This window comes from Pristiophorus japonicus, chromosome 14 (genome assembly GCF_044704955.1).
Source record: "Pristiophorus japonicus isolate sPriJap1 chromosome 14, sPriJap1.hap1, whole genome shotgun sequence".
Taxonomy (NCBI): Eukaryota; Metazoa; Chordata; class Chondrichthyes; family Pristiophoridae; genus Pristiophorus; species Pristiophorus japonicus.
The window spans coordinates 177,735,741-177,750,100 of NC_091990.1; the positions used below are offsets into that span (position 1 = coordinate 177,735,741).

At 42.8% G+C, this 14,360-nt stretch overlaps 2 protein-coding genes across 3 annotated transcripts in view; one reads left to right on the forward strand and one right to left on the reverse strand.

Annotated features, from left to right (window-relative positions):
- Nucleotides 1-1,522, forward strand: part of LOC139279661 (uncharacterized) — a 30,508-nt gene extending 28,986 nt beyond the window's left edge. Inside the window, exon 7 of the mRNA XM_070898766.1 lies at nucleotides 1,319-1,522. Coding sequence (XP_070754867.1) covers nucleotides 1,319-1,522 — 204 coding nt within the window. The remainder of the gene's footprint in view (nucleotides 1-1,318) is intronic.
- A 2,696-nt stretch (nucleotides 1,523-4,218) lies between these two features.
- nucb2a (nucleobindin 2a) overlaps nucleotides 4,219-14,360 on the reverse strand; it is a 92,458-nt gene continuing 82,316 nt past the window's right edge. For both annotated transcript variants that reach the window (XM_070899892.1, XM_070899891.1), the window contains exons 12-13: nucleotides 8,775-8,859; nucleotides 4,219-7,567 (exon numbers count right to left, since the gene is read on the reverse strand). In XM_070899892.1, coding sequence (XP_070755993.1) covers nucleotides 7,455-7,567; nucleotides 8,775-8,859 — 198 coding nt within the window. In that variant the 3' untranslated portion in view covers nucleotides 4,219-7,454. The remainder of the gene's footprint in view (nucleotides 7,568-8,774; nucleotides 8,860-14,360) is intronic.

A 14,360-nucleotide genomic window follows, 5' to 3' on the forward strand; every position in this document is an offset into this window, starting at 1 on the left:
AGGCCCTCAAAACGGTCACCAAGCTCATGGTCTACAGGGCTGTAGTAATACATGACCTGCTGTATGGCTCAGAGGCATGGACCATGTACAGTCGACACCAAGTTGCTGGAGAAATATCACCAATGATGTCTCCGCAAGATCCTACAAATCCACTGGGTGGATAGGCGCACCAACATCAGCATCATCATTTAGGCCAACATCCCCAACATTGAAGCATTGACCACACTCGATCAGCTCCGCTGGGCAGGCCACATAGTCCTCATGCCAGACACGAGTCTCCCAAAGCAAGTGCTCTACTCGGAGTTCCCTCACGGCAAATGAGCCAAAGATGGGCAGCAAAAACGCTACAAGGACACCCTCAAAGCCTCCCTGATAAAGTGCGACATCCCCACTGACACCTGAGAATCCCTGGCCCAAGACCGCCCTAAGTGGAGGAAATGCATCCGAGAAGGCACTGAGCACCTTGAGTCTCAACGCCGAGAGCATGCAGAAATCAAGCACAGACAGCGGAAAGAGCATGCGGCAAACCTGTCCCACCCTCCCTTACCCTCAACGACTATCTGTCCCACCTGTGACAGAATCTGTGGTTCTCATATTGGACTGTTCAGCCACCAAAGAACTCACTTCAGGAGTGGAAGCAAGTCTCCTCGATTCCGAGGGACTGACTCTGATGATGATGCAACTTTCAAGTAGTTATCTAAAACTCTTTTGAAAGGTTATTATTGAAACGGCTTTCACCAACCTTTCAAGTAGTGCATTCCAGATCCTAACTCATACATAAAAGATATTCTCCTCATCTCGCCTCTGGTTCTTTTGCCTAACATATGTGTCCCCTGATTACCAATACTAGAAACAGTTTCTCCTCATTTACTTGGTCAAAAACCCTTCATGATTTTGAATATCTCCTTAATCTGGTCCAGCACAAACAACCTGAGCTTCTCTAGTCTCCCCACATGACTGAAGACCCACATCCTTGATACCATTCTAGTAAAGCTCCTCGGCACCCTCTCTTAAGGCATAACATATTTATCATGCAGTCTCCCGATTAACAGCTTTTAGCTGATTCTTTTAAATGACTTTAGTATCCTGGTTTCAACCACCCTGCCTGACGCCTTGTTCCACTGTTGACTAATCTCTGTTCAAATAAATATTTCTTCATGTGTCCTATGTTTGCTTTTTACAGTCCTGAGCCCTGGTACATCTGACAGTATTGAAATCTCACTGGTTGCACCCATATTATTATACAATACTTAATACAGACATTTCCAAAGATATGTGGAATGTACACGTCAAATTAACTGTTATTTCTTTTCCTCAGAAACATCGAGTCCCAATTCCAGAGACTGATGACAAGTTGAACAGCACGAGACAGTCATTGGCTTTCTTTCTTCATCCAGATCATGCTGCAACAATTGCATGCTGTGATGGGTTGGGCAAGTACCCACCCATCATATCTATCCAATACCTAAAGGAGAACTTCGGTGATATATTTCAAAGGAATTCCTATCCATCCAGTGATTGAACAGGACAGGCAGACATGCATGAAGGCTTTCCAAATTGCAGTGTCAAATTAATGAAATGATATCTTATCAAAGTATTATGTGTGTTTATTAGGATAGCAGAATGCAACATTATTGCACAGCACCTCAAAGTAGGAAGATCTCTTCTTTTGCTGAATTCCCAACTTCCGCAACATTGCTGTGAGGTTCAGCATTGTTCCCAGGAGTGCGGACATAGGAATTGGGAAAACCGAGGAGATTAATCATTGAGCCGTTGACAGGCAATTCTTAGCTGCAGTAGATAAAATGAGAGAGACATTAAAAGGGCAATACATCTTCAAATGCTTTGCTACAACACTTAATGTACTTTTTCTAAATTTTTGGAAATTAATCCCCCCATCCTTAATGTGTTTGTGCTGTTTATTAACAAAAGTTTCATTAAAAAGCATTATCTTAAATATTTTGTGCCTATTTGAACAAATTACTTCAAAAAAGAACACAGGTCCATGATTCAGTTTACATTATAATTCCTTCTGTTAAAATGAACCAAGGACCAAGGGATCGACTGTACCACGCTCAGTGCTATGGGCTAAAGTTTGTGCTGCAATATGCTTTACACTGGACTCCTTGGGAAAATGTGTATTTATAGGTGTGTATATATAATTATGCATGCATTTGCATGTGTGGATATTGGATAAATAGACTAGATTATAATATTATCCATGACCATTTAGCCTGCTGACACACTTAATCTCATGACTTGCACAAGAATGGTAATGCAAACAGGGCATCGAAAGCTGCAAAACCAGAAGGGAGAAATGTGGAAAAAAATGAAAACGCTAGTGTCTTTGGCATTCTATCTTGCACTGAATCCCAAATAAATTTTGAACAACTTTTATATCAGCGGTACTGATCAAGTGAATTCTATTGTGGAGGGTCAAGTAGTGATGGTGCATCCAGGTTAATGGTGAGTATTCTAATTGCTCAAGTCTTGTAGATGGTGAATAAGCTTTGAGGGGACAGAATGTGAGCACTTATCGCAGAGTACCCAATTCTCTGTACTGCAATAGCCAGTGTTAATACGGGTGGTCTAGTTAAGCAGACAGCCAATGGTAAGGACCAAAATGTTGATGGTGGTGTCGCTGAAAGTTAAAGGGAGATGGCTGGGTTTGTTCAAGATTATCGTTACCTGGCACGATGTGCCACAATGTTACCTGCCATTTGTTCAAGTCCTGCTGTCGGCCAGCTTGGGTTGCTTCATTATCAGACATTGGAGCCGAGCATTCTTGATCTTATGATGAAGGGAAGGTCATTGATGAAGCAGCTGAAAATGGTTGAGCTGAGGACGCCTCCATGGATAACTGGCCTCAGCCAACAACTCTCTTCCTGTAAATGCAAGTTTTTTTTGTCTCCAGCTACCAGAGGGTTTTCTCTTTTAACCCTCCCCTCCCACAATTACTTCAATTTTACCAGGGCTCCTTGATGTCATACTCGGTCAAATATTTGGGTGAGGTACTCTCACCTTTCCTCAGACATTCAGATCTTGCATCAACATCTGGATCCAAGCTCTAATGATGTCTGGAGCAGAGTGATGCTGATGGGATACAACTCTTTTGATAGGAGACACAAATAAACATTAAGTCAAGTGCCCCCCAATCTGGGGGACACTCCAAACATTTTTCAAGGCCCTTTTTTTGTTTTTGTATTTTTTTGTCGTTTTTTAGGTTTTTTTGGGCACGAAAATCATAATTTTCCAAGTGCCCCCTATAAAAGGGGAGGGGGACACTAAAACTGGCATTTAAAATAAATTAGACTTTAAAACATATAAAATCAAATTAAAATTTGATTGCCGGGGGTAATAATGCACTCCAGTCCCTCCGGTACCCACCTCTCGCGGAAGGCCGCGAGCGTACCGGTGGACACCGCCTGATGGAATACAAACTGAGCATTGGTGAACAGGTTCTTATTAAGTAGGTGTCTCTTGATAGCCCTGTTAACAAATCTTTCCATTGCTTTACTTAATTTTGGGAGGAGGCTGATGGGGCAATAATTAGCTAAGAGTTATCTTTTTTTGTAGATAGAACACACCTGGACAATCTTCTACATTGTTCTGTAAAAACCAATGTCATAACTATACTGGGACAGCTTGGTTAGGGGAGCACCTAGCAAGGTGCATGGGTCATCAGCACTATAGCCAAGATGTTGTCAAATCCCATAAGCCTTTTCTGTGTTGAGTGCATTTAGCAGCTTCTTAATATCGCATTAAATGAATCCTATTGGCTGGACAGTGGTATCTGTGATGGGGGGGGGGGGAAGCTCAAGTGGAAGTAAAGTAGGATCATCCATGGGCACATTTGGCTGAAGATTTTTGCAAACACTTGAGCTTTGTCAGTGAAACACACAATGGATTCCACAATGGTGGAGGATGGAGACGTTCATAGAATTGCCTCCTCCCGTTAGTTGCCTAGTTTAAAAAAAAATTCATTCCTGGATGTGGGCAAGGTCAGCTTTTATTGCCCATCCCTAATGGCCCTCGAGAAGGTGGTGGAGAGCCACCTTCTTGAACTGCTGCAGTCCGTATGGTGAAGATACTCCCATAAGTGCTGTTAGGAAGGGAGTTCCAGGATTTTAACCCAGAGACTATGAATAATAATATTTTGAATATAGGCTTGCATAAACAAAACTGAAGCACATTATCAGTAATTTAAATATTCTGCTTTATGTTCAAACATAATTCTTTTATAAACCAATTCTTACCAAGAAATTAACGGAACTGAAACTTTTTCATCTACAAATAATTGCAGCACAAAAAATAAAAACATTACAATATTCAAATAAAAATAAAACTGCAGCACATCTTAAAATAATGTCCTCAGAACTGATCCCTGCAGGGCTAAGACAATGAACTTAAGTTTGAATGTTAACGCATTACAGATTTCAAATTGCAGTGGTATACCTGTACATATAGCAGTGGCAGAGTTCTGTTTGGACAGGCTGTACTGGGTGAATGAGCAGACAATGAAACATTGCACTTCTTAAATCAAGAAATGTTGAATACAGTACACATTCAAATGGGATATTTCTACCCCAGATCAAAAATAGCATTTTTAAAATTTAAATGAATTTCATGCTCAAGGTGAAGGATTTGGTGCTCGGGTATTCAACACTTTACTAGTTGAAATACTTAGTGCCAACAGTAAACATTCCCAGGTCAGGTGCAATATAGTTAGATACAGAACAGAGCTTCCCCCTTACATGCCCCAACAATATATATTCACCCAACGACATCCAAGAACACCCTTGACTGTACCTGCAAGACATTTTGTATTCACATCAGCCAGTGATGAAGAGTACCCATTAGTGTCACAGTTTGGGCAGTTTTGTGCTGTGGATCCACACCTACTAGAAATTGAGTCAAGATTTCCAAATTCGTTTCACATATGTCTTTTACTGACCAGCAGATCTTCAGTTTGTACTGGATTGAAGCACAAGCCTCAAGGTCAAAGTTTACAATGCAACTCAAGTGTGTCATCAATCCACAAACTAAACAGAAAACTTCAATTTCTGGAATCACTTAATAAAAGTCTAGTGTTCTGAACTCTGAATTCAACCTTCCCTTGTGTTAAAGTTTTGGTTTCCTCTGCTCTCAAAAGGACTCTCACTGATGGCTGATTCTCACCCAACATGCTCCTCGTCTTTAAATGTTTCATATCATCAGTTCGAACCCAGCTCAGCCACCAATGACAGCAAGATCATTTTGGCAACAATTTGAGAGAATTCATAATTTTGAAATTTCTAAAAAATGTTTTCTTATCTTGGCCACCATGCAGCATTTGTTGTTGAGAGGGAAGAGGAGCTTCCAGGCCTCTGCCAGTGCCATTCGGAACCTGGCCTGTATGCTGCGGGAAGCCACTCTGGTTTACCCTGTGGCAAAGTATCTGGACTCCATTTGATACATCCTCAAAATGGCACAGCTACATCCAGCATTTTGAAAAGTGCAAATCCACACCCACCAGACTATGGTGTAGTGCACTGGTGATTCACGAGCTCAAGCAGAACAATGTGGTTCATTAAGACACCCATTATCTGTCAGAATATAAATGCTGTGAGAAGCAGCTTTTTCATTTAAATAAAGCTGGAAATGTTAAAATAAAATTCAGTCTATAATACTTAAAATTTTCAATGCTATCCATGTGGTAAAATGCAACATTCAAACACCTGCCACTGCATACTTAACATCTGTATACTGTAAGTAGGGCAACTTGTATTCCCACAATGGCAGAAAAGTATTTAGGAAATCAAGCGATGCTAGTGAAGGTGGAACTGGCATCGACTCCCACACAAATAGCATATGCCTTGTCTGAATATAATACGGCCATATACACGGTGTGCATTGTTGGGGTTTTCTAACCAAAAATCAACTGAGTATCATTTTCTGTAACTTTCTAATGCTGCAGATTATAAACAAGAATCAGTGAATGATTCAGTTAATTCTTAATGCACAGTATTCTCTGAATAAGCTGAAGAAATGATTACATTTTTAAGCTGCACTTGCTTTTAAGTGCATTTAGCTTTGAGAACACTTGTACATTGTCATGCACATTGATCATTTACTGTTAGCCAGTGAATGCTAGCGTTAACAAATCTGAAATGTCCAGAACTTAAAGCTACCTCAAGTTCGTAAAGGCAATACAGCATTAAAAAATATTCATGTTCAACACTGAGTATTTATTCTAATTCAATGCTTTTTGACTAAAGATTTTTTTGTTTTTTTATTTTGTGAAGGAAAAGAATGCATGCTTGCAGCTGTTGAATCAGTAACTGGTAATTCATATTAGTCCATTGCATTTTTGGATTGCTAGTGGATTATTAACTGATTTGAACATCATTCATGGTGATGGTATGAATACAAGTCCAACCTGGGTAAGCCCTTGGAAAAAGGCAGTCTCAAGAGTATTTTCATTGAGGATTGTCTGCAGAACTCAGACTGGCAGGATACTTGTGGTACTGACAAATCTTTGGAACAGAGTAGAGGTTAAAAAGAAATGTTGAAATAGTCAGGTAACTGGACACAATTTCAAGCAGCACTCCCAATAATCCCCCCAAACCCATCAACAATAATGATAAAACAAGTTTTTAAAAAGGTAGTATATGTACTTGCATACAAGCCAACCCCCTCACTATTTTCCAGCCAAAATAATGCCCTCAAAACATCGATGAACCACATACAAGGCACTCCATCCATTGTAGATCCTAAAAAGCAGCAAATTAGCTATTAATACACCCTATCCGTTACATGCATCAGCTTTGCCCTGCACAGAGATAGCACAGAGGACCCATAACCTGAGAGAGAAGAACTGTAGCTGGAAATAAGTAAGTGGGACTGGACACGCAGAATCCCGAACACAATGGTTCACATACAAGATGAACACCTCGGCTACTTTCAGCCCCAAAATATTAACCGAAATTTCTGGTCTTGTACTCAGAAACCAGAATCCCTTAAACCATTTCAACCTTAATTACTAACGCACTAAACATTCACTCCTATAGCCCCCCCGCCCCCACCCCCATATCCTCCCAACAAAGAACTACACATACAATAGAATGAAAATACTTTTCCAGCTGCTCACAACCCAGTTGGAGCAAAGTTCTATCACAGTTTCAATCTGCAAGTAAATCTCAGATCACAGTTCAGAGGGGTTTAAGTGAAATTCTGCTCAAGACTGCTCAAACGGTCTTAAGTAAATTGCCTTTGTTGGAAAGATACATATCTGCAAATGAGTTTCAGTAACCTCCTTGAACAAAATGCTTGCAAACACAGTGGTCTCCACATATTGTGCGACATTAACAGGATTAAACAGCGACAAAAATTATTGGATTGGAGCTATGATTATTTGGACCCAAAAAGACACTCAGGAACTCCGGTGTCAGCCCAAATCCTGGAGGCACAGGTGGTTACGGATGAGGGTGATCCTGTCCAGGTGCAGCTGGTTGATTTAAGTCTTGTGGTTGGTCATGGCCTGGAGGCAGAGCTTGGATATTTCCTGGAGCAGCTGCATGTTCTGTATCTACGAAAGCAAGCACGCAACATAACATTTCAGGAAGAGAAGTAGCACTTTGAGGAAATCAACACAGCTAAATATGCAACACAAGGACTTTCAATATTGCTGTCAGTGTGGCATCTGCAATGAAGGCTCCTGAAGCTTAGATCTCATGGAGCCAGTTGCACGCTGAATATATTGGATGATGGCACACCAGCAATCCCTTTACGATTTTCTTTCCCACTGAATGGAATGCACAAACTCTCTAGCTTGGAACATAGATACAAGAGTAGGCCTTTCAGCCCCTCAAGCCTGTTCCTACATTCAATGAGATCATGGCTGATTTGTACCTCAACAGTCAAAGCATCTCAATAATAGTCGATAACCAAGGGACAAAGGGAGGGAGGAATTTAAAACAATCACCACCACTACAGAAAAAGTACTAGGCAAACAGCATTCACATTCTTTTACAGAAAGAGAATTTCAGATTTTCATTACTCTGTGAAAAAGTACTTCCTGATTTCACTCCTAACTCTAATTTTAAGAGTGAGCCACCTCCCCCTTGTTTTGGATTCCCCCGAACAGAAGAAACAACTTCTCTGTATCTACTCTATCGAATCCTTTTATCATATTAAATACCTGAATTGGTTCACTATTCAATGTTCTAAACTCAAGGGACTACAAGTCAAGTTTATGCAACCTATCCTCATAATTTAACTCGAAGCCCTGGTATCACTCTGCTGAAACTGAATGGTGCCCACTCCAAGGCCAATATGTCCTTCCTGAGGTGCAGTTCCCAAGACTGGATGCAGTACTCCAGGTGGGGTCTGAACAATTGGGGTGGGAGGGACTGAAGCAGCACGACTTCCTTTTATGTCCCAACCTCCTTGAGATATAGGCCCAAGTTCCATTAACTTTTTTGATTACTTTTTCCATCTGTGCACTCACTTTTATTGATTTGTGTACCTGGACACCCAATTCCCTTTGCTCTTCCACAGTTCCTGATCTCTTACCAGTTAGATTTTGTTTTAAAACAAAACTGATTTAGTGAAAGTAGAACTTGGCATCACTTTCCTTGCAAACTCACAGCAAAATATAAAGATAAAGAAAAATCCTGCATCATATGGTAGATTTGAATAACCAATTGATTTAAGGATAATTCTCAAATTGAAAGCAGAGAGAGCTCGACTGACAGCGTATTGGTCACACTGATCTGCATCTGCAAGCTACAAACCTTGGTGGAATTGGAGTTTTCCATTAGGTCCCTCTGGAGGATCACCTTGCTGCACCAGTCTCTTCTGTTCCAGATTCTGTACGGCCTATTAGATTGGAGATTAAAAAAGTCAAACTCTTAAAAATAAAAGTAAAACTTTGCGACCCTTTTGCTCACTGAGCTAATTGGAAGTCACAGGGAGCACAACAAAATCCCTCCCACCCCAATTATTAATTTAGGTTCAACTATTTGGGCTCATCAAGGTTAGGAATGCAAGTACTCGGCATGTAAATACGCTTGCACTTTTGATATCCAGTATCAAGCACTCCCAGAGCAAGGTGGAGACTAAATAATGCACAATACTGGATTCAAATCATGGCACAGAATACGTGGTCGGTATGACGGCATACTCTCCGAGTACGTCATCATACCGCCTTTGAAATGGGCAGCATGTTCGGGATTAAATTCAACTTGCGATGTCAAGTTCCGACTGGACAGATTATCTACTCCGACTATTATTCTCATTGCAGGCGCAGAGTTGGGATGATTGGCCATCAACTGCCCAACAATTACACCTGAATTTTACGGTTCGTGCAAACAGGCCCGTTTTCACAGTATAAGGGGACACTTGTCATTAAAATTGATTTTCTTCACCCTGAAAGCAGCTTAGCATTATTTTACAACAGTAAATCCTTGTTAACAGTCCCATGAGTCAGTGAAACATAACATAACTATAAAGGTTACAGAAATTGATCTTGCAATCAATTGTTTGGAATAGTGTTTGTCTATTAATAACTCTTAACATAATTAATTTTCTGTGTGTTCATTGTTGAAATGCTAGATTTGCATCCTTCAACTGACTGAAAATTGGTGCGGTTCTATTCATGTCATTCATTAATCACCACTCCTTTTGAGTTATCAGCGTCTCACGTTCGCTGACATTTCATTACTCGACAGGTTCCTGCTCGTCATCTGCTCAATCAACAGCTTCCCTGCTGCGGTTCACTAGGTTGATTATGGAGATGAGCGAGTTGACTTATGAGGAAAGGTTGAGTAGAGTAGGGTGGGCCTCCACTCATTGGAATTTAGAAGAATGAGAGGTGATCTTAACAAAATGCATAAGATTATGAGGGGGCTTGACAAGGTGGATGCAGAGAGGATGTTTCCACTGATAGGGGAGACTAGAACGAGGGGGCATAATCTTAGAATAAAGGGCTGCCCATTTAAAACTGAGATGAGGAGAAATTTCTTCTGAGGGTCGTAAATCTCTGGAATGCACTGCCTCAGAGGGCTGTGGAAACTGAGACATTGAATAAATTTAAGACAGAAATAGACAGTTTCTTAAATAACAAGGGAATAAGGGGTTATTGGGAGCGGGCAGGGAAGTGGGCCAGAGTCTATGATCAGATCAGCCATGATCGTATTAAATGGCGGAGCAGGCTCGAGGGGCCGTATGGCCTAGTCCTATTACTTATGTTCTTATAAAGAGGTGGTCTTTCATGGTACAAAATGCATAAAAAATTAAAGCCTGCATTAGTTGCTAACTCCAATATTATCCCTAGGAAATAACAGTATTTAGTGGGGTGATTGGGAGATCTTCTGGTTACTGATTGGAGCTCCAACCGACATGATCCCAGGTAAGCTTACACACATGGTGCACCCCTGGGCCTCTACCCTGCGCACAACTCTGCAGCATCTGACAGCAACTTCTCGAAGGGTTCCCAGCATGTAAGTGCGCATTCCGTCCGGAGGCACACTCCGTAGCTACATTGCCGCCCGCAATTTCAGGGCCAATGTGTTTTAACATAGGCGCAGTATATTTCCTTCTACTTTTTCTTGTGTTAATTATTCAATTTCATACAATAGACATTCTTACATGCTCTGAATCTTGTGCTTTCAACCCACACCAGAAGTTGGGACTGGAGAGAGATGAATCACAAATCCATTTGCGTGGGATGGATCACTATCCAGTTACTTGCAGTGAAAGGACAGTCTGCTATCCCATGGTGTCACACTAACCGATCCCCCAAATGGTTCTCCTGTTATATATGTGGACTTGTATTTACTCTGTACAACCACCAGAGGGCAAATCCCCTGGAGCCCAAGGGATCCCATAATCCCTTGGGAGCACAGGTATTTAAGGAGGCTTCACCAGGTTGGAGAGGCATTCTGGATACCTGCAATAAAAGACTAAGATCACACTTTACTTTGAGTTCACAGTAATCAGTCTGACTCTTTCTCCATACACACCAACTGGTGACGAGATACTTATAGCGAACCCAAAGATGCAGAGAACAGTGAGCATCCTGGAGAAATTTTCGGAGGGAGATGATTGGGGAAACTTTTGTGGAGCAACTCGACCAATACTTTGTGGCCAATGAGCCAGATGGGAAGAAAGTGCTGCCAAACGAAGGGGCCCCATGAAGAATCTGCTCACTCCAGCGAAACCCACGGAGAAATCATACGATGATTTGTGCACACTGGTCCGAGAGCATTTGAACCCGAAGGAAAGTGTTCTGATGGCGAGGTACCAGTTCTACACCTATAAAAAGGTCTGAAGGCCAGGAAGTGGCGAGTTATGTCGCCGAGCTAAGACGCCTTGGAGGACATTGCGAATTTGAAGGACATTTGGAGCACATGCTCAGAGACTTTTTCGTGCTTGGCATTGGCCACAAAACCATATTTCGCAAACGTTTGATTGTAGAGACCCCAACTTTGAGTAAGGCCATAGCGATAGCCCAGGCGTTCATTGCCACCAATGACAAAATGAAGCAAATCTCTCAGCATACAAATGCTGCTACAAGTACTGTGAACAAAGTGATGTTTTCGAATCATAACGTACAGGGCAGGTCACACATACCTGCAGCTACACGTCCGCAGATGGCTCAGAGTCCACCATCAAGGGTGATGAATGCAAGGCCATTAACACCTTGTTGGCGCTGCGGGGGTGATCATCGTTTCCATTCATGCCGATTTAAAGAGTACATTTGCAAGGGCTGTGGAACAATGGGACACCTCCAACGAGTGTGCAGGCGAGTTGCAAAGCCTGTTAAACCTGCAAACCACCATGTTGCAGGAGGACAGATCCACGGATGATCACGATGAACCAGAGCATCAGATAGAGGAGGCAGAGGTACATGGGGTGCACACATTCACCACGAATTGTCCCCGGATAATGCTGAATGTTGAACTAAATGGACTCCCGGTGTCAATGGAGCTGGACATAGGCACGAGCCAGTCCATCATGGGCAAAAAGACTTTCGAAAGGGTGTGGTGCAACAAGGCCTCAAGGCCAGTCTTAACTCCAGTTCACACGAAACTAAGAACTTACACAAAAGAACATTCCTGTAATCGGCAGTGCTACCGTAAAGGTCTCCTACGATGGAGCGGTGCACAAGCTACCACTCTGGGTGGTACCGGGCGATGGTCCCACGCTGCTCAGCAGGAGCTGGGTGGGAAAAATACGCTGGGACTGGGATGACGTCCGAGCGCTATCGCCCGCTGATGACACTTCGTGTGCCCAGGGCTTAAATAAATTTCCTTCGCTGTTCAAACTAGGCATCGGGAAATTCCAAGGAGCAAAAGTGCAGATCCACCTAATTCCGGGGGCGCGACCCATCCATCACAAGGTGAAAGCAGTACTGTACATGATGAGAGAAAGGGTAAAGATTGAGCTAGACCGGCTGCAAAGAGAGGGCATCATTTCACCAATCGAGTTCAGCAAGTGGGCCAGTCCTATTGTCCCAATCCTCAAGGGAGACGGCACCATCAGAATCTGCGGCGATTACTAAGTAACTATCAATCGTTTCTCCCTGCCAATACCCACTACCAAAGGCCGACGATCTCTTTGCAATGCAGGCAGGAGGAAAGACGTTCATGAAGCTGGATCTGACTTCAGCCTACATGATGCAGGAACTGGAGGAATCATCGAAGGCCCTCACCTACATCAACACACACACACAAAGGTCTTTTTGTTTATAACAGATGCCTGTTTGGAATCTGATCAGCGGCGGTGATATTCCAGAGAAACATGGAAAGTTTACTGAAGATGGTCCCGCACACTGTGGTCTTCCAGGACGACAACTTGGTCACAGATCGGAGCACTGTCGAGCACCTGAAGAACCTGAAGGAGGTTCTTAGTCGACTCAACTGCGTGGGGCTTAATGATTTAGACGAGGGGATTAAATGTCGTATCTCCAAATTTGCGGATGACACTAAGTTGGGTGGCAGTGTGAGATGCGAGGAGGATGCTATGAGGCTGCAGAGTGACTTGGATAGGTTAGGTGAGTGGGCAAATGCATGGCAGATGAAATATAATGTGGATAAATGTGAGGTTATCCACTTTGGTGGCAAAAACAGAGAGACAGACTATTATCTGAATGGTGACAGATTAGGAAAAGGGGAAGTGCAACGAGACCTGGGTGTCATGGTACATCAGTCACTGAAGGTTGGCATGCAGGTACAGCAGGCGGTTAAGAAAGCAAATGGCATGTTGGCCTTCATAGCAAGGGGATTTGAGTACAGGGGCAGGGAGGTGTTGCTACAGTTGTACAGGGCCTTGGTGAGGCCACACCTGCAGTATTGTGTACAGTTTTGGTCTCCTAACTTGAGGAAGGACATTCTTGCTATTGAGGGAGTGCAGTGAAGGTTCACCAGACTGATTCCCAGGATGGCGGGACTGACATAACAAGAAAGACTGGATCAACTGGGCTTGTATTCACTGGAGTGCAGAAGAATGAGAGGGGATCTCATAGAAACGTTTAAAATCCTGATGGGTTTAGACAGGTTAGATGCAGGAAGAATGTTCCCAATGTTGGGGAAGTCCAGAACCAGGGGTCACAGTCTAAGGATAAGGGGTAAGCCATTTAGGACTGAGATGAGGAGAAACTTCTTTACCCAGAGAGTGGTGAACCTGTGGAATTCTCTACCACAGAAAGTTGTTGAGGCCAATTCACTAAATATATTCAAAAAGGAGTTAGATGAAGTCCTTACTACTCGGGGGATCAAGGGGTATGGTGAGAAAGCAGGAATGGGGTACTGAAGTTGCATGTTCAGCCATGAACTCATTGAATGGCGGTGCAGGCTAGAAGGGCCGAATGGCCTACTCCTGCACCTATTTTCTATGTTTCTATGGGCTCAGGTTGAAACGCTCGAATGCGTTTTCTGGTGCCTGAATTGGAGTTCTTTGGAAGGAGGATTGCGGTGGACGGTATCAACACGAAGACGGAGGCAATCGAGAACACACCGAGGCCACAGAACGTGATGGAGCTGCAGTCGTTTCTGGGACTCTAGATCTACTTTGGTAACTTATTACCGGGTCTCAGCACACTGCTAGAACCACTACATGTCTTATTACGAAAAGGGGGCGAATGGGTTTGGGGCAAAAGCCAAGAAAATGCCTTTGTAAAAAGAAAATTGTTATGCTCAAACAAATTGCTTGTGTTGTATGATCCATTTAAGTGTTTGGTACTTGCATGTCATGCGTCGTCTTATGGTGTTGGATGTATATTGCAACAAGCTAATGATTTCTAGAAGTTGCAACCGATTGCTTATGTATCCAGGAGTCTGTCTAAGGCCGAGAGAGCTTACAGCATGATTGAAAAAGAA